The sequence below is a fragment of the Podarcis gaigeae genome (genome assembly GCF_964106915.1).
Source record: "Podarcis gaigeae genome assembly, chromosome: 16".
Taxonomy (NCBI): domain Eukaryota; kingdom Metazoa; phylum Chordata; class Lepidosauria; order Squamata; family Lacertidae; genus Podarcis; species Podarcis gaigeae.
The window spans coordinates 39,379,960-39,399,687 of record NC_139693.1 but is presented as its reverse complement, the minus strand read 5'-3'; the positions used below and the strand labels follow the sequence as shown (position 1 = coordinate 39,399,687).

General features: G+C 42.0%; 1 protein-coding gene across 2 annotated transcripts in view; it reads right to left on the bottom strand.

The window, feature by feature from the left end:
* Positions 1–19,728, bottom strand: part of DNAH10 (dynein axonemal heavy chain 10) — a 141,559-nt gene that overhangs the window by 77,702 nt on the left and 44,129 nt on the right. For both annotated transcript variants that reach the window (XM_083716644.1, XM_083716645.1), the window contains 15 exons: positions 18,571–18,778; positions 17,406–17,562; positions 16,004–16,480; positions 14,463–14,621; positions 12,724–12,840; positions 12,536–12,638; positions 9,796–9,974; positions 6,307–6,518; positions 5,779–5,935; positions 5,444–5,677; positions 4,367–4,489; positions 3,981–4,214; positions 2,621–2,844; positions 595–864; positions 202–385 (listed from right to left, as the gene is read on the bottom strand). In XM_083716644.1, coding sequence (XP_083572770.1) covers positions 202–385; positions 595–864; positions 2,621–2,844; positions 3,981–4,214; positions 4,367–4,489; positions 5,444–5,677; positions 5,779–5,935; positions 6,307–6,518; positions 9,796–9,974; positions 12,536–12,638; positions 12,724–12,840; positions 14,463–14,621; positions 16,004–16,480; positions 17,406–17,562; positions 18,571–18,778 — 3,038 coding nt within the window. The remainder of the gene's footprint in view (positions 1–201; positions 386–594; positions 865–2,620; positions 2,845–3,980; positions 4,215–4,366; positions 4,490–5,443; positions 5,678–5,778; positions 5,936–6,306; positions 6,519–9,795; positions 9,975–12,535; positions 12,639–12,723; positions 12,841–14,462; positions 14,622–16,003; positions 16,481–17,405; positions 17,563–18,570; positions 18,779–19,728) is intronic.

Sequence of the window (19,728 nt, the reverse complement as noted above, 5' to 3'; positions counted from 1 at the left end):
GAAATGCACGCATAAGGAAATATTTAAAAAAAACACTTAAACATTGAAAGAATTAAAACTTTCTCTCTCATTTATTAAAACTATACAAATAATTACAATAAAAACAGCATGGCTATGAATATACATTCCAAACTTACCTTCCATTGTTTTCAACAGCACTTAAGAACCTAAGCTAAATGAAAAGCCCCTTTATTGGTTTACCTGTGTGAGTGTTAGATATATCCGGTCTGTGAGTGGTGTGATGACCAGTCTCCCATTTAAGCCCATATATTCATAGCCATAAGAAAAGGCACCAGTGCACTGGCGCACATTGAGTTCATCTGGTTCTCGGTCCCAATAAAAACGCAGCTGACTTTCCCACTCAAATTCACGAGCTTCCATGATGCTAGAGAGAGAGAGAAAGAAGTTCCAGGCTTCCATGAAACATACAACATCAAAAATCAAAAGAGGTCAGCAAATGGTATCAAGAGAAGTTAGAAAAGCGGACAGGATGGAGGAGGAAAAGGGGAAATTGAAGCACAGAAGGGACCTCAAGAATGGTTTCATTACTTTTATTAAACAGAGCAATCTTACTAATCTGGACCCTGCAATTACCTGTCTCTTACAAATATATCAACTATATCCCGTGCATGGACATCAATTATGAGAACGGTATTGTATTTTTTCCTGTCATTTTTGCTTAGTGGTTTGGTGATTCGGGTTACTAGCGAGTCAATTTGGAAGTGCATTTTCTTGGCGTAGTTTTTCATTGCCTGTTTTTCTCCCTTCTTCACTTTTCGGAAGACGTCTTCTACTTCCCAGGTCCACCACACCTGATTGGCAGCCAGCACCATCATACCTTGGTACATCAGCATCCAGTCAACTCTAAGGAAAAAGCAGAATCACTTTGCCAGGTGACCAGCAGTAATCAAGTAAAACAAAGATAAAAAGTTTATATCTCAATGAATCATTATAATATTGAAAAGAAGGGTGACTTGTACAGCATTCTGGATGTAGCAGGAGAGCTGAGATGGCAAGGCACCATCCATTAGCCTGGCTAGGCTGCCTTCTAGCCCACCTTATTCCAGAAATGCCTCAAATAGTAGATGTGCCTGCCTTAAGAACACGGATAACACATCTTAAGGCAGCCCTGTTCAGGGAAGTTTTTAATGTGTGATATTTTACTGTATTTTTGGTTTTTATGGAAGCCGCCCAGAGTGGCTGGGGAGGCCCAGCTAGATGGGCGGGGTATAAATAATAAATTATTATTATTGTTATTATTATCACTTACTGGATACAAAAACTGAATCACAGGGCTTCTGGATTGACCCGAGACATCCATGTTGAGGGTTGTGTTCTCTAATTTGACAAAGGTACATCACTTAATCTATATTGGCTATCCTCCCTCCAGTTGCACTTACAGTTTTCAGCTCAATTAGTAGGATCGCTAACCAAGAGAAATAAAACACCAAGAAGGCAGGGATACAAAGGGGAAGCATACCCAGCATGGAGATGTATAGCCAAACCTGAAGCTGTATGTGTGGTGACAGCCCATTCCACTATTAGGATATAATTGTGAATGTCTCATTATGCCAACCCATTCACAGTGGATGAGCAAATGCTCCTTTCTCAGGTTGTTATGTGAAACATCTACACCGAGGGATTTGCAAAAACTACATCAAATGCTTCAGTGAGTATTACAATGTGGAGGGCACATAGGTGGGTAGAATAATGTTCTGTAGGACTCTTCTGTGAAAACCACCACTGAAATATAGAGTTCTAGTTTGTAATGTCTAGTGGACATGTTTGCTGACAACCACAGGGCAGCTTGGCAAATGTCAGTAACTAATGCTGGTTCTGCCAAAAAAGGTTGCTGAGCTTAAATATGCAGTACTGTAAAGCAAAGAAAGAAGCATAAGGAAATGTTGAGTCTCATCAGCAAGGATTATACAGGCCCTGATCAGTCAGGCTATGGTGGTTACATCCCTAGGGATGTGGAATGCAATGGCACAAATGTTAGATCTGTGTGCAAAACAGCATAGCTCTTATGGCAGATGCACAGATTCCTGTTGATCTAAAGTGCACTGATGTCTGATATGCATCATGCTGTGATTACAGCAATCAGGAAGAGTAAGGACAACCAGAACCAGAAGGCAGCAGTTCCCAGCCAAGATGGACAAAGATTCTGGATTGTAAAAGCCTAGCATGTTGGTGCAAATGAGATAACAATTTTTATACCAGAATGTTATCTTACATGGATAGAGAATCCCATGTTCATGACTGAGCAGCACAATACTAAATTAAATTGTAGGAATTATGTATACAATATGACATTGTGCAGACTGAACAGCCCATCCTGGCCCTTGAGGTTGCCACAACTTTCACTGCAGAAGGCATTGTCCAGACATTTTGGATTACAGCTCCCATCATCCATGATCCCTGGCTATGATGAGAATTACAATCCAAAAACATCATGAGGGTGCCAGGTGGAGGAAGCCCAGCATAAAGAGATGCCATGGAAATACTATCTTACACAACACTGTTGTTGTTGTTAATTTATTTATACCCTGCCTTCTTCTCTGACAAGACTCATTCAGCTCACCCTGCTGCCAACCAAATGTGTTGCATTAGATTACCTCACCTGCTTCTGTCCTCACAGTACCGAAAAATGGCTTCTTTAGTAAGAAGTCTGTTGGTCCTCCTCATTTCAACAAGTACAGCAGTCATCCAGTTCTCCACTCTACCTTCAGCTGGGATAGCCTTTCGAAACTCCATCACTTCGCCTTCAGCAGAAATCATAGCAGTAGCTATCTTCATGCCACTGTCATCTTCATGAAACCTCAGAGCGGCTACATTGTCATACATCTGAAACATACCAGGAGGAGATAACACTGAAGCAACGACACTACTCACATAGGAGAATGGCATCACCAGTATGAAATTCAGGTATATTCTCCTGATTAAAGATTTGCTTCAGATTCAAAGATGATTCAAGGCCTTATCCCTGGTTAGTAGATGCAAGTTTATGGCCCTAGAAATACCCATTAAGAAAGTATAGAACTCCCAAATTTACAGAAATACATAAGCCACACCTTAGTAAATAAATATTAGGAACTGAAAGTTGAATTTTACATGCAGTTCCACTCTGATATTCAAGGCAGGAGGCCAGGCAGGAAAAGGGTTGATCCATCCTCTGGTGGAAAACAAGAACAGCAAGTTTGATTCATTCCGAGGATGCCCTCAATGTGCCAGGAGTTTCCATACTAGAACAAGAAGATGGGTTAGCCTTTCCTGCCTGCTCCTTTGCCCTGTGACCAGGAATAATACTGACAGTTATTAACTCATCAGATATCTAACCATTTTGGAAATGTGAAATATACCTGTGATCTAGTTCTGTGTCTGGACAAAATATACAGTTAGTTAAAACTCTCTTAAATGAACTAAAGGAAAGGTGGCTCAAACCAAATTCCCATCTAGTTGTACATCCAGGCACCTACAGTGGCCAATCAACTGCTTTTGTATTTCTGCTTAAAAGCAAAACCAGTATTTAAATTATTTCAAAGTCCACCAGCAGAACATGAAGGCAACAACCCTCTCCTCCCTTTGCTCCCCAGCAACTCGCACTGAATAGCAAATTGCCTCTGAACATGGTGGTTCTGTCAGCTGTTACAGCTAACAACAATTGATAGCTTTATCCTCTATATATTAGTCTGATCCCATTTTGAAGCAACCTAGCCAGTGGCCACCACTGCAACTTATGGCAAGGAACTCCATAGAGTAACAATATATCATGTGAAAGAGCATTTTCTATAAACATCAGAATCTTTGTCAGAAGCAGGACAGGTCTGGAAATTCTGGATAATTTTCCTGCTCCCTTGGATACCAGTGGGAAGCACCCAAGTTGCCCCCGCCTTCTGCCTCATAATCCAACTGTATACACCACAGAAAGGGAGAATGTGAAAGGGCCCTTTAATGGTTTCTAGGATCAGCCCATTATCCACCTTGATCATGTGCTCCTGAACACACAGCGGGTCACTGCTGCCCAGAATGCTAAGAAGTTCGTCATCTGATATGAAGAAGAATCTGGGGAAAGCATTCCTCTTGGAATCCAAGTAATCATTCAAGCTCTTCTGACACTTCTCCAGGCCGTCACTTATATTCTGTAGGTCTGAAAGACGATTTGGAGCTTCACAACATCTCTTTATTACTGGGTCTTTGACCGTTTCTGACATTATCTGCAGGTAAGAATAAATAAAGATGAGAAGCTACTGATAGCTAACACCATGGATTACAGGTGTGTTTGTGCATATAAGATGCATTCAAACCATGTATACAGTCAATATTCTGTACTTCAATGCTCCCATTAACCCACAAGTCAGATACTTGCCCTTTTAAATATCCTGTCAATGTTGTCAAATTTTTTAGCTTCCTCTGGCAGTTGAGATCGTATATCTCCACCAATAAATATACTCTCCAGATACATCCATTTTCGCTGAACTATCATCCAGACCTAGGAAAGTCAAATATTGCTTTTTTTAAAAAGGGGAAATCTCTGTTCACTTGCCTGTGAGTTGGACAGCAGTTGTGGCACAGCAGGGCCCACCACCATCCTCCTCTTCCCTGTGCTAGGCCCCCATGGCTGTTGGGAGACACAGCTGCCTCTCCCATCGGCTGAGGGAATTTCTAATTTGCCTGCCTCAATTTGGCCAATCACAAGCAGGCCAGTGGGGGCTGCTTCGAGGGAGGGGGGCGCAGAGCTGACAGAGACTCATACAGAGTCTTCACCCGGATCTGCTCCCTGGGCGCATAAAGTGGCCAATTGCCTTGCCCGGCACTGCAATCACCTTCCAGATGTCCCTCCCTCCCTGTTTTGGTATTTGCTTGACCTTGCTATGGATCACTTCAGTTGCCATATTGGGGGCCAGAGAGGAATTTTGCCCGTAGGCTAATTCAGCCTATCTGGGGTTTTTTGCCTTCCTCATAGCAAGCATCACAACTTTGGCAGTTATGGCATTGGATATGATCCTTTCTTCTTGCCAGAGGGGGAAACGCAGGCGGCATCCCTACCATTCCATGGCAGCGGTATATCACATTAAAAGGATCCTGAGGGAGGTACTTCTGTCTTTCTGACCAGGTGGGGGCTGAGGGCCACAGCAATCCCCAGTGTGGCAAACCTGTCAGGTCTTTGATGTATATCATAGGACATCCTTTATCAGGTTTGGCCACCACCCCCAGATTTCTCCAGCAGGTGGGCTAGACGTAGCAGATCTGCCCATTGCTATGCCAAACACTTACATTTGTAATCAATAAAGTTGTGGCCTAATTTGAACCCCAGATGCTTGTCCGAGTCCTTCTGTTACTTAAGATAAAGGGGCAGTGGGTTTCATTGCCCGGCACACGATAACAGGTAAATGAAAGAGACTACAAAACCACTCATGAAGTAGACTCAGTTTTACTCCCCTACCTCAATCACTTCACCAATCAAGGAGAGAGTTTTTTCCCAGCTGTGAACCAGAGACAGGAAAGGTCCTACAAATCTGCTCCCCGAAATACTCTGGAGGTTGACTGCATTGTCATCCAGGATCTGAATTATGTCATCTACAGCTCCCAAAATGAAGCCCCGTTCTTGAGTGCCTTTGAAGTACCTTTGCACAGTAAATTTCATGTGCTCCCAGGTTTCTACTATTTCCTTTACACCCTATGAGAAGACAAAAAAATAAATTCAAAGTTTGTAACCGTTTGCTGTAGCTATTGCTGTAAGAGCCCTAAAGAAAGAGGAATAGCAAAGGGGAACTTTACCTTCTCAATGCCAAGTTCCTTCACAGCAGAACTAACTATCTCATTGATAACATCAATGTGTTTGTGCAGCTCCATGGCAAACATATTCTCCAGAGTGAATGTTTCTGTTGCCATGTCGAAAAATGTATTTGTTCGACGCATCAGTTCTTTCCAGTGCCTGAAAAGTGTTAGCAGATCAACAGTGAGGTGCTTTGGTTCAAGATACGTTGCTTTAGGAGAAAACTGCACATTACACCCTGGGGAGCACCTGGTCCCATACCCATACTTGCCACTGCGATGCAAATGCAAGGGTGGTGTGTGCATTTGGAGGCTCCCCCCTCAAAAAAAAGTCCATATACTGCCATACCGTGGTTGTCAAATGCCTTGGTACATGGACGTTTTGGCTCCCAAATGCTGCAAACCCGAAAGTGAGGGTTCCATTTTTTGGAAGCCAAATGTCCAACACAGCTTCCATATCAGGTGTAGCTTCAAATCACTGAAATGTTTGGCTTTAACATGCAACCGTATATGAATGAATTGAAATCAAACCTCTCTCTCAATGCTTCATTTTTCAAATCCAGCAGCAAAGGAATTGAGTCCTTAAATGCCTTCATCTTCATTTCCAGATGATAGGCGACAGGCACACTTCGGACATGTTTTGGCAATTTGCGAAGGTTTTTTAGATACCCTTCAATACCATCCTGCAGCACCTGCACATTGAGGTTCACCCACAGAGTCTGAGACCATTCTTCTTTAGCAGCCTGGAAACAGGAAATAACTTATAAGAAACATATTGTTATAGATGTGGGTAAAATTAATAAATGCTAGGATTTTGGTTATTTGTGGTATGAAGGGAGGAATATAAGCTGCAAAGGAATTCTTGGGTAGCCTGGCCAAGCTAGGAACAATAGAGAGCCATTGAGGGTTGTTAACAAGAAAAGATAACTTCTTGCCCCAGGTGTGACCACAGACTAGGGATTTGGAAGGTTGCCAATGTAACTGCTCTGGGGGAGGGCAAGGGCTTTCTGGGAAGGAGGAGGAAGGGCTGAGATCGATCTTATGCTGCTGCCTCTTGGAATGACTGTAAGATCTGGACCCCCTCCATGCAGACTGAAGGTGCAAATAGGTGAATAAACCATATTTCTTAAAGCACAACAGTTTCCAAAGGGACACAGACACTGTGTGTTTGCCTGTAGCCCCATGAACTCCTGCCACTGCTTGGCAGAGAGAGGGGCAGGTACCAGGCTTTTGTAACAGTATCTTGCTGATAAGACAGAGATTTTTATTTTATTTTATTTTTATGAAGAAAAGATTAAGAATGCCAGGCCTAGGCTAAGTAGATCTTTAAAGCAAATGTTCCCTTATTCACCTCAACAAGGAATTTACAAGAGACACATGGATGATAATAATAATTCCCTTGGTAAATTCTAATTAGCTGAGGGGGGAAAAGGGAGAAATATTGCAAACACATTTGTTGCTCTTGATGGTATAAATTCACAACAGTTTTACATCATTAATTATTATTATTATTTAACTAACTATCAAGTCTGATGGCCAGAGAAATGGTGGAGACTTCTAGTCCTTTCCTCCTCCTCTGCCAGTTCTTGAATCCATAAAAAGAAAAACAGGTGGGACAGTCTATTTTTCAAAAACTAGACATAGCTTCCAGGCGCTGAGAAGGAAGTAGAGGTCTGGCTAAGTCATAACAAAGTCAGTCTAAGAACCCTATATCAGACTAGGAATGAGCTGCCTGCCTGCATGTTCCCACTTTGTTTCCTTTCCCCTTCTGTAATCCACCTTAATTCAATATGTCTAATGTTTGCTGTGACATCTGAAATGGAACACTGGAGTTGTCATGGTCCTACAAACCAGACTATAAAACCAGAATCAAACTAGTTTGATATCCTGGTTAGCAAGGATTGCTCAAACTAATTTCCTGGTTCTATTGAAAATTGTACTTTAAGAAACCTTGGAAGTTTTGAATTAAGGAACACAATATAAGGGAGAAGAGGTGAGGAATTGCATGGCCACATGGCTCATTCACATGGTTTAATGCAGGCATAGGCAAACTCCGGCCCTCCAGATGTTTGGGACTACAATGCCCATCATCCCTGACCACTGGTCCTGTTAGCTAGGGATGATAGGAATTGTGGTCCCAAACATCTGGAGGGCTGGAATTTGCCTATGCCTGGTTTAATGGATCAAAACAATTAGATCTGAACCAATTTATAGAAGGTGTATACCCTTCTCTCTCTCTCTCTCTCTCTCTCTCTCTCTCTCTCTCTCTCACACACACACACACACACACACACACTCACACACAAACACACACAAACAAACACTCTCGCACACATTGTTGAGTAGGAAAGGTGAGTAGACTCTGGCCAAAAAAGAGAATGTACAAAGCATTGCACATAAAAACCTGGAAGTGCTGATCAGGGTAAGAACTGGGAACGTAGGATGATTTTGTTTGGTCTACACTTCTAAGAGAATTGAGCTAATTTGTACCTTCTGAACTAATAAACAGACTGGAATATAAGTATCCTTCAGCTTTCACGTTTCTTAAGTTTTGCAATACAGTTCTCACTTTTTAAAAAAGTACCAATATGCACAAAGAAATGTATTAGTGTAAAATATATTTAGAAATCTTCACACTGAGATATATATTTTGTGATAAAATATTTATCTTAAAAACAAATCCTTGTACAGACAGCAGAGACAAATGTGCAAATGGGATGGGACAGAATTATGAATGAAGTAGAGGAAACAACTGATTAACATACATGCAATTGATGCATGACCATGCATGCGCACATCGTGGCAAGCTAGTAGTAGCTGAAAAAGGGGGCAAGGTGGGGCAGTGTCATAGCAGGGTGGAGCAGGGTTATGTGCACTCCACCATCCTGCATGATGACCTGGAACGCTGCCTGTACACAAGAGATTGATAAACCAGAAACAGACTGATACATCTATCTCTAGATAGAAGTCTAGATGTTGTGTGTACTAGCTGTCACCAACTAGCCTCCAAGTCCACCCACTGTTTCTCCTGAACTTTCCCTCTGGAGAGAAAAACCTGGAACCTGGATTATATTACCAACTGTCAAAGGACAGAAGTGACTACCGTGCACACACCAAGACTTTAATTTGTTATAAGTTGCTTTGGAAGCCAATCTCTGATGAACTGAGGGATTCAAATGTAATAAAATAAATACCTGTAGCTACATATAGTGCAAAACTTGTTCAAAATACAGTGTAGACACACCCTAAAAAGGTACTGCTCTCCCCTACCAGTCCAGAAAGCACTCTTATTTTTAAAACTTAATGTACAGATAGTAGATAATTCCATTTGACTTTCTCTACCCAATGGACCGAGCCCCTGCTTACAGATGGCTGGACTGAAATAGGCCATACACTGCAATTTCGTGCAGGTGTGCCATCTATGCGGGGACATGGGGGCCAGCTCCCCATACTTTCAAGAAGGGGGCCCCCAAAATTTTGTTGCAATCCTCAAAAAGACGCACCAGAACCAAGATGTTGCATCCTTTTGAGGCTCCCCAGGGATGCAGCAGTGCAAAGCATCTTCCCCCTGTGTGAGACAAAGCCCTCAGCTATAAGAACACACACTCTCTCTCTATATATATATATACACTGTAGACTGCGGCGTATTAGGTGACTAGGCATATTAGACGACCCTGCAAATTGGCAGCTGCCAATTTGGGGGTTCGTCTTATAAGCCCAGTCACCTAACACACTGGGCAGCTACGCGCTGGGAGGAAGCCGCCCAGCGAAGCCGGCTTAGCATCGCTGGGCAGCTTCCTCCCAGCGCGGAGCCCACCGCCCGCTGCTGCTGCTGCTGCGGCAGCTTTGGCAGCTTCCGAAGCAGCAGTGGGCGGGCTCCATACCTGGCGTATAAGACGACCCCTGACTTTTTAACCTCTTTTCCAGGTTTAAAAAGTCATTTTATACGCCGGAATCTACGGTATATATACACACACACACACACACACACACACATTTATTTAAAACAAACCCACTTACTCGCTGCAACTTGTAAATATCATAGATCTGCCTCAGGCCCTTCATCTCCTTCTGGATTTTCATTAAATCAGGGTACATTGTGATTGGAAGGTCAAATAGCTTTTCAGCATTTGCCAGTTCCTGACGATTTTTCTCATGCTTCTCCAGTTCTTTTTCAAAAACTACCATGAGCTCTAACCCTGCAGATGGCAATAGAGAATATATGGCATCAAGGGATGAGTAATAGTCACCATATGTAGCACTCTTAGCTATAGACATCCCCATAGGTGAAATCTCTACAAGATCTGATCCACAACAGAAGCTCAGGTAAGGTCTAACTGTGCTTTTTGCTTCTTGTACAAAACACATTCTGGCCCAGAACACTTTCCCAGGAAATCTACCAGCAGATTCTCAATGAAAAGATCAGTAACGGGAAACAAGTTTCCCTATGAGAAAGTTTGGTCCCCATTACTGACCTTCTCTTCCAATGGACAGATGCAAGCAAGCTCTGGGTGTTTTCTTCTACAGTGCCCTCTAAGTTCAACTGAGGCCATAGTGAGTCCCAACAGAGACTTAGGATAATTTTTATTCAGTTCACACTTAAAGACATACTTACCTAATGCACACTTTCCAAAAGGAATATGAAAACCAAAACTCACCTTTTCCTTGAAACTCACATTTTCAGAATTTTGCAATGCACTTTTCCACATGGGTAATATGTACAAATTTAGCATAAAATGTGCGTAAGCATATATATATATATATATATATATATATATATATATATATGTGAAAATAACATTCAAGAATGCATTATACTAGCTGAAATTGCTTGCAAAAATGCTTATTATTAGCCAAAATTATTCTCATATAAATGTATTAGGATAAAATTGCACTAAAATGTTGATAAATTTTAAGGAAGATAATTTTAACTAAAATTTGCAAATTGCTGTGGAAATGTCAGGAACTGAATTTAAGACTGGAAAAATAGAAACTGAAATTGACAGATTCACCCATCCCTAGTTTCACCTGGACAGAACAGAGCTTTCCAGATCTCCATCATTGTCACCAGTCCATTCAGGATTAACATTTTATCTTTTGGTATTTTAGTATTCTCTGTTTAGCTCAATATAATTATCTATAGAAACTCATAAACTGATCTCTTATTTCTTTAGGGTTTTCCAAAAATCTACCTTCTTATATTAATTTTATTTATACAGGATTTTTCTTCTCTTTCCTTTATTTGCCATGCTAATAATTTTCCTGGTTTGTTAGCTTTTTCCAAATTGCTTCTGTTTTAAATATTTAATTTCCCACTCTACTTCTTGATTTATTATAATTGAAAACTGTTTGCAATATTTTAGTATCGCATTTCACTATCTCTTTTCAAGGAGAATTTATTCTTTTTCTTTCCTTTTTATTTCTTGTAAAATTTCCTGCTTTTTCAACTCTCTTCTTTTTTTGGTATGCAAAAAAATTTAAAAAAAACCTTGCGTGTTCACATTGCTCGCATCCCATACTACCTTTAGAATTGTCTCCTGATTTAAACTAACTTCAAAATAATCCTTTTGTATTTTCCCCCTTTTCTAATATTCCTTGATCATTAAATTCTCATTTAATCAGGGAACTGACATCGGAGCCAGAAGTGGAGGCAAGGGCCCAGCAGGGAGAGAGGGAACTCATCAGCTGGGGAAGGAAATCAGCGTAACACCAGGGAATCGGAGAGGGGGCTCAAGGACTCTTCGCCGGAGACCAGTGGGGAGAGCACAGGTCCTCCGCTACCCACACCCACCCTGCGCAGAAGACTTCCGCGCAGGGAAAGTAGGCGTAGACTTGGCGTCAAAGAACTTCTTTGCTGGAAGAAGTTCAAGAAACTCACGGATTCTGCTAGCGACTGAAACAGCCACGAAGTGAAGGGCGGTCCAGCCAGGAAAGGGTTTAACCAGGCAACCTAGCCAGGAGTGGCGGCAACTTACGCACGAGCAACCCCATATAACCATCACAATCTCCATCTCATTGGGAAATTTTGTGCTGTTCTTAATTCCACAATGATAGAGTTGTGATCTGATAATGTCCAAGGTAGAATTTCTACCTTCTTTACCTTAATATACAAATTTTTAGAAAGCCATACAGCGTCTATTTTGCTTGCACACTCAAATAAAATGTGAACTGTCTGTACAGTAAGTGTTTTTCTCTCCACATATCAATTAGACTTAAATTGTCTGTCATCTGAAAAAAGGCCTTGCGTAGCTTCCCTTCTTTTGTATCACTTTTTCTTATATTTCTAACCCATTCCAGGGAAGCTACTCCCATCAGGATTATCTTTTCATTCATATATTCAAACAAAATTTCTTCAAGTGTCTTATAAAAGTCATTTTTTATCCAGAAATTATCTTTTATCCAGAAATTATCCAGAAATTATCTTTTATCCAGAAATTATCCAGAAACCCTCCACAAATCATGCCGAGGCTCATCCACGGCAGGGACAGACTCCCAGGTCACTCCCATTCTGCCTTTCAAGTTGGCAGACGCAGGATTACGTGGCACTGCAGGATACAGTCAACCCCCCAGGCTTGAACTTCTTCACAGCCCCCAGAGGGCTACGAAGAACAACCACCATTGATTTGTAAGCATGGCCGGAAACCCGTGGTGTTTATATTCTCGTATAAGAAGGTCTGAAGAATTCCGGGCCACTGCAACATTATCCATTGTTTATTCCAGCTGTCTAATAAGAGGAGTACTAACCCGCACACATTCTTACCTCTGTCAAGATTCTCACCAACAGAACCTGGTCCTTCAGTGATAAACCTATGGTAAAAATCATCAATTTCCTTACTGTAGTTTGCAATCTGCTCCCTTGTGATCTAGAGGGAATATGAACCAAATTAGTTTAGCTCCTCTTCCAAATGCATTCATCCGATTCTGCAATAAACGTTAAAGGAACAGTACCTCAGTAAATGTCTTTTTGATGCTTCCAAGGCTATGATCAACTGCTGCTGCATCATTAAAAAGTGTATCCCACATTAGCTTCATCTTTTCCACTAACTGCTGTTCTTCTTCTGTTGTCTAAAGCAAAATAATATTTCAGTTTTTAAAAGTGTGTCTGAGGCTCCAGATCGTGTCTACATCTGCTAGCATGCAGCCCAGCATGATATCTGGGGAGTCACTCACAAGACACTTTGTTACCCTGACACTTCATACAAATGAATGGTTCTTCTTTGAGAACTGCTAGCAACAACCTGCCCTCTTAGAATCATAGAAGGGACCATGAGGGCCATCTAGTGCAACCCCCTGCAATGCAGGAAGATTTCACCCAATGAGAAAACCCACAACCCTGAGATTAAGAGTCTCATGCTCTACCAACTCACTTATCCTCAAGGTCTCTATCTGTAACAGCCCTCTAAATTCCCAACAAGCCAATCCATGTTGGTATTATAGAACACACAAACCAATCTGTATTCTGCCATCCTACTTTCAAGAGCTCCCTGCATTTTGATTCCTTTTGCCATGCTAGATTTCTCAGATCCACTGCACTGCAAAGTCACTTAAACAACACAGTTGGATGCCAGAGAAACCAAAACCCTTTATAACACTTTACTTTACTTTACACTTTACAAAAACAGTGTCTAATTTAAGGAGAAATGAACAGAGAGATTTTGACTTTCTTAGTTTGAGCCTTAGTTCAGGTCTTTAACACTAATAGAATGAATTTTTAAGTTACTAACTGAATGATCTTTGCTGTTGCACTTCTAACATGCAGTACCAGCTTTGTTTATTGAGGTGGCTCTAGCCCTTTCCCATCAACATTCTTGTTGCACCTTAGCCTGGAATAGCTGAGTTGGGAAAGAATCACATGACCTAGAACCAAGTCAAGCAAATCCTAATTGAAGTAGCTCATGAGTTAAAGTTGTAGACTAAACTACTAGATGTTACAAATTTGAAGGCTGCAAATATGAGCAGAACATAAGTGAGGAGGACAGAAAGGGGTTGTTTAACCCTTCTCTCCCTGGCTATGTCTTCACACTCCCAAGTCATTGCACATGCAAGTAGAAAAGCAGGCTATTACACATGCATGCCCTGTAGGTTCTAGTGTGACCCTGCAATTCATCATCTTGCCCATTTTGTTCATGTGCATCAATACCAAGTCAGATTATTTGTCCATCCCATCTCACACTGCCTACTACGACCAGCAGCAACTTTCCAGGAGAAAAGGGTCTTGATCATCTCCCTCTTTAAACCAGAGATGTCAGTGACTGAACCTGCCACTTTTTGCATGCAAAGCTGGCACTTCACCACTGAGCCCATTCCCATAATAATTTACTGTCATATAAATCAGCACAGATTCCCTAAGAACAGGCTTCCTCAAACTCGGCCTACAACTCCCATGATCCCTAGCTAGCAGGACCAGTGGTCAGGGATGATGGAAATTGTAGTCTCAAAGCATCTAGAGGGCCCATTTTGAGGAAGCCTGTCTAAGAATGATCCCAGATTTGCCAAACTCTGAGGTCCAGTGTATGACCCAGAGCTGGTCCTTCAACAATTCCCTGATTGCCTGTGACTCATTAGGTCTGGGGACATGAGACTTTCAAAAAAGTCCCATCCTCCCAGTCCAACAAATGGAAATTATAGAGCAAGGTTATCTTGAGATTCTGCAGCACTTATCACAAATGCTGCAGCATTTCACTTACAGGAATATTATACATTTCAAGGGTACGGTATCGCTCACGAATATCCAAGTATTTAAGTTCCACTTCTAGAGACATATCTTTGATCTCGGCAATTGTGCCTAAGACGAATTTGAGATCTTCCAGGGTACTGGGAGTTGTCTTAAGGTTATGCGACAATCTCTGGGGAGAATGGTTCATTAAAAATAAACATTTAGTTGAAAATACTTTCAATAATTCATCAGTATCATTAACTAAGCGATGATTTGTTCATGAAAAATACAATTATAGATCCTCAGGATCTTGCAGCAAACTATATTATGCAAGAATATGAAAATGAAGTAGCTTGGGGCTGCAAAAATAACGTGTATTGTGGTTACAATATTTGTTTGTTATATAAGTGGCAGGAAGTGGATTGCAACAATTTATGCACCATCATGGTTGAGAAATCAAGCCAGCTTCAATCAAGGCTACATCAATCCCAGTGGAATGACCTCTGCAAAGGGTGAAACAGGGGGATTGCAACCTTGCTCCTGTTTCTTGATCTCGTCAGCTTTCGATACCATGGCATCCTCCTGGACCAGCTCCAGGGAATGGGAATTTGGGGCACTATTTTTGGGTGGTTCCGGTCCTACATTTGGGACTAAGTCCAGACAGTAGCATTGGCAGCTACATTATCTTATTCCCAATGCTATTTAGTATCTATCTGAAGCCACTGGAAGCAGTCATCAGGAGATTCAGGGTGAGGTACCGTCAGTATGCTGATAACACATAGCTTTTTTTCTTCATAACATCTGAATCAGGAGAGGCCATACAGTCCCTGGGGCAGTGTTTAGATGCAGTGGTAAGGTGGTAAGCCACTTTCCCACATGTCCTCCAGCCTCCTGCTGGCCCCAGAGCTTCAATTCTAGGTGTGGATATTTTTGGATACAGTATTGTTGGTATGGATTGAAGACGTGTTGTCTTTCCTCTTCTATGGCCTTGCATTCACTATTTTTCCCTTATGTTATTTTACTGAAAGAAGTCAGTGGGGAATGTGCTGCACAGTCAGAAAAAGTGTGAACACCTTTGGAGTGTCTGAGAGATGGTACAAAGATGACAGAGACTATTAAAATATGGGAACTTTTGAAGAAAGAACATAAAAATGTTTTAGGGAGACAGAATGGGTTAACAAGAGAAGGAACTGCTTGCCTGTGGAGCCATGGTACAAGTTAAAGCAAACTTTCAGAAGAACAAACTATCCCCTTCAACTACTCCCCCTTGCCCAAATGAAAGAAGAGTGGACTTAACACACCAACAAATTATAGAAAATTATCAAAGCTTCGCTACATCCTTCTGTATCCATTCCCCCATCCACCCGACCATATTCTGCAGACTTAACTGGGCAGTAGAGCTGATAAGGGCATTTTACAGCCTTTGACCTTTCAGATGTGGCTCCCACCATCCCTGAGCACTGGCCATGGTGGTAGTGGCTGATGGGAAGTGGGCGCCCAAGAATCTCTGGATGACCACTGCTTAACTACCCCTGATAAAAATGATTCATTGCCAGTCAAATAGTTTCTTACTTCAATATTTTCTTGGAGTTCGTAAAGTGCCTCTTTGGCTGATTCGTTGAGCAGTTTCCCAAGTGAAGCCATCCAGCCTTTAGCAGTTTCTTGCACTGTAGAAGCCAAAGGTTCGAGCTGAAGGCGAATGCACTGCTCGTCTTTAACCATGGGCTGCTGCATCACTTCTTGGGCTACCTTCAGGTAGAACTGCAACTTGTCATCAAAGACGACACAGGCTGGCTTTTTGGCAGCAAACTTTTCCATAACAATGGCCTTGTCTAACTTCCATAGAGGGCGGTACCTCTTCCACCGGTTCAGGTATTTTGTGAGGGAGCCCAGAAGCTTGTGCATGTTCTGAGAAATGAGGATGGCCTGCTCAATGATTAAAGGGTTCTGGGAGATGTCGCTAAAGAAACTAAAGATGATGGGTTCGTCGTCACCAGTTTGCTGTGGTGGACAATCAATGCAGGTGCCATGCATCCAGCGAACAAAATGCTGCATTAAAGACAAAAGACCTTATTGGGTATCAGGTTTTGCATCAGCAAGGGGAGGGGGTGCTATCATGGAGATCAGTTGCATTTGCATCAGTGATGCCAGCATAGGAATATGAGAAGACAGAGGTCTTTGCTAGACTCCCATAACTCAAGGCCCTTCCTGCTCTCTCAATACATTACATTCTGTTTTCCTTACTCTTCAGGGTTTGCATTGCCACTCCTGAATTTCTACTCCTTCCTTTCCACTCTCTTGCCAACACCTCTCTTATCAAACTACTGTCCTGTGCTCCTCTTCCCCCTCCCTCATGCTCCTTTTTCTTTGTCACCCTTATGAGATCATATAACTTTGTTGATCCTCCTGGTCCCTTCCTCAGGATTTCTCCTCCTTCCAAGTCACTGCTGATTGTTATCTGCTCACTTAATAACTGTTCTGCTTGACTCCATTTCTATCAATCTCTTGATGATGTCCTGGTCCAATGGAGCCAGCCTTAATGCAGTATTTCAAAGCATTGATTTGAACAGTGGGTCATTCATTTGCTGAACACTTATGAGTGATCCTTCCCTCACCAGTTCATACCCAAACTTATTCTTGGCCTAATGAATGGAAGTGTAGCCAGGAAGATTATTTTCTCCTAAAGGGGCAGGTTGCACAAGTAACAGACTGAGGATCCCACTACTAAAACACTTATATTTTTAACCAGGAGGCTGGATTATACATCATACAAAAATCAGGCTACATCATTTCACTGACTTCTTCTGATCTGTAAATCTGTATCTGGATGAAATATACCTAATTAAACCACGCATATTTAATTTTAATGCCCCTAAATCATTGTAGGTAGCATGGTATTCTACTGTCTTGTTACATAAATCAAGGAAAAAGAAATTCACCTGGACCTCATTGCAAATTGACACAGAATACTCACTTTAGTAACTTCCACACAGTCTCGAATGCATTGTACACACATTTTTTCAATTTCAGGAGCATTTGGCTGGAGGATGATTTCAGGAGCTGATAAAATTGTTTCTGCTTGAAAGAGAGGGGTATTCCCTGTCACAGCGGCATTGAAAGACTGCAAATTTCTGCAAAGAGAAACAGAACATTGGCACTTATCATTGATGTTCCTTCCAGGAAATGTGCATGATGTGTCCAGTAAAGAGCGGGTTAATATCCCCCACCACCTAAGCCAATAAGCTTTGTAGACTATGCTCAGCTGAAAAGCCCCTGACACAGTTCCAACAGGAGCTGAGTCAGCCCCAGAGTATGACATGTGTAGAAGAACAAAAGGAATGTGAAGGGCAAAGCCCCTTCCAAGCAATCCTGATAAAAATGAGCATGAAGAACATCCAATGGCTAACTGCAGGTGTGTCCCTGAGGACTCCTTGGAAAGAACATGCATAAGAACTGCACAATATTCCTTCCCCAATTGGCATGCAGTAAAGAGCAGGTAGCGCTGTGGGTTAAACTACAGAGCCTAGGACTTGTCAATCAGAAGGTCGGCGGTTCGAATCCCCGCAACGAGGTGAGCTCCCGTTGTTCAGTCCCTGCTCCTGCCCACCTAGCAGTTCGAAAGCACGTCAAAGTGCAAGTAGATAAATAGGTACCACTCCGGCGGGAAGGTAAACGGCGTTTCCGTGCGCTGTTCTGGTTCACCAGAAGCGGCTTAGTCATGCTGGCCTCATGACCCGGAAGCTGTACGCCAGCTCCCTTGGCCAATAAAGTGAGATGAGTGCCGCAACCCCAGAGTCGTCCGCGACTGGACCTAACGGTCAGGGGTCCCTTTACCTTTACCTAAAGAGCAGAACTTGACTCAGCTAACCAAAGGAGATGTTGAGGGAAACTAGGAAAGATAAAACAGGGAAATAGCAGGAGATTTGACCTAGGAAAAGGAACTGGGGCAGGGATTCAGGAGTTGAGCCTAGTTGGCAAAGCTATGTCATATGAACAGGCTTTGCCTAAGTGGTGGGTGATGCTAACCTACTCTTTACTGGGTGTCTCCTGCACACCAACCAGGGAAAGATGAATGAAAGTTGCACTCAGAGAGCAAACAACTAGACAGAAGAGTAAGAAATATGTTCAAACAGACTTACTTGAGAATCAGGGTCGTCAAGCTCTGGTAAACTTTCTTTTCCCAAAAGGCATAATAATGAACCAGTCTTGAGGCCCTGCCAGTGTTTGTGTTCACAATAAGCCCCTCCATTTTTGTTAGCAGGGGGCCAATGGAAATGTACTTGTGTACCATATGTTCAACATCCCTGGATCTTTCATGCTTAATGTATTCAAAGTATTCTTTCGCCCCTGCCAAGGTGGGTAGCAAAATTAAGATTTGTCAGTTGCTAACAAATGTACAAGATAATATGCTGGGATTCTCCTTGAAAAATTCACTCCACATGAAGAGTTATTTGGAATTCATACAAGTTACAGCTTCAGTACCAGGGCTAACTCTTTAGACTTTCTTAGGTGCCCGTTAACACAATGTGTGGGTAAAATAATATCTAGAGGAGCCACTGGAATACCAGCTTTCATTTTCAAGGTTTCTTCATAACTTGTCCTCAAGCACATGGATAATCAAACAATCTTAAGCAATGTTTATGAGGACAGTAACTTCACATAACTAAAAAAACACACATAACAGTGTTTAAACCTGGGCTGTTCAATGTAGGAGGAAGAAAGGGGTGCACAATCTCCTTTTCAAAAACAAATAGCGTTAACACCTGTACTGCTTGTGCATGCAAACACTACAAGGAGTCTGTGCCTCTCAATTCTTTCCTAGGGGGCCTTTACCTAGTGCAGAGAGAATGGCAACACGCACAATAAAAAGCAATGACAAGGAAGCTCTGGGATATCCCAAAATCAATGAAGAAATGGAAACAGCAGCATATTATATACACACCTATGCACACATACAAATAGCAAACTCAAGTGCAGAGTTATGGTGGGTATGTAGCTGAAATGGGACTACAGAGAAACAAGAGGGAGATATTAGCAAACTAAGAGGGACTCCAAAGTTTGCAGAAGTAGAAAAAACCCACACCTAAGGGCAACTCCCTCTGAAACAATCCAATGAAGACTGAACATGTTCAGTAGCCACAGTACCAGTTGGTGAGGGGTGGGAGAAAGAAAGAAAAGGGTAGGGAGAGTAGAATGGAATAGAATGTCTTGAAGGAAAACACAACTAGTTGGAACACTGAACCATTGTATGCTTTTATAATTTTAATGTGCACTGCTTAGAGATTTCAGAAATAAGT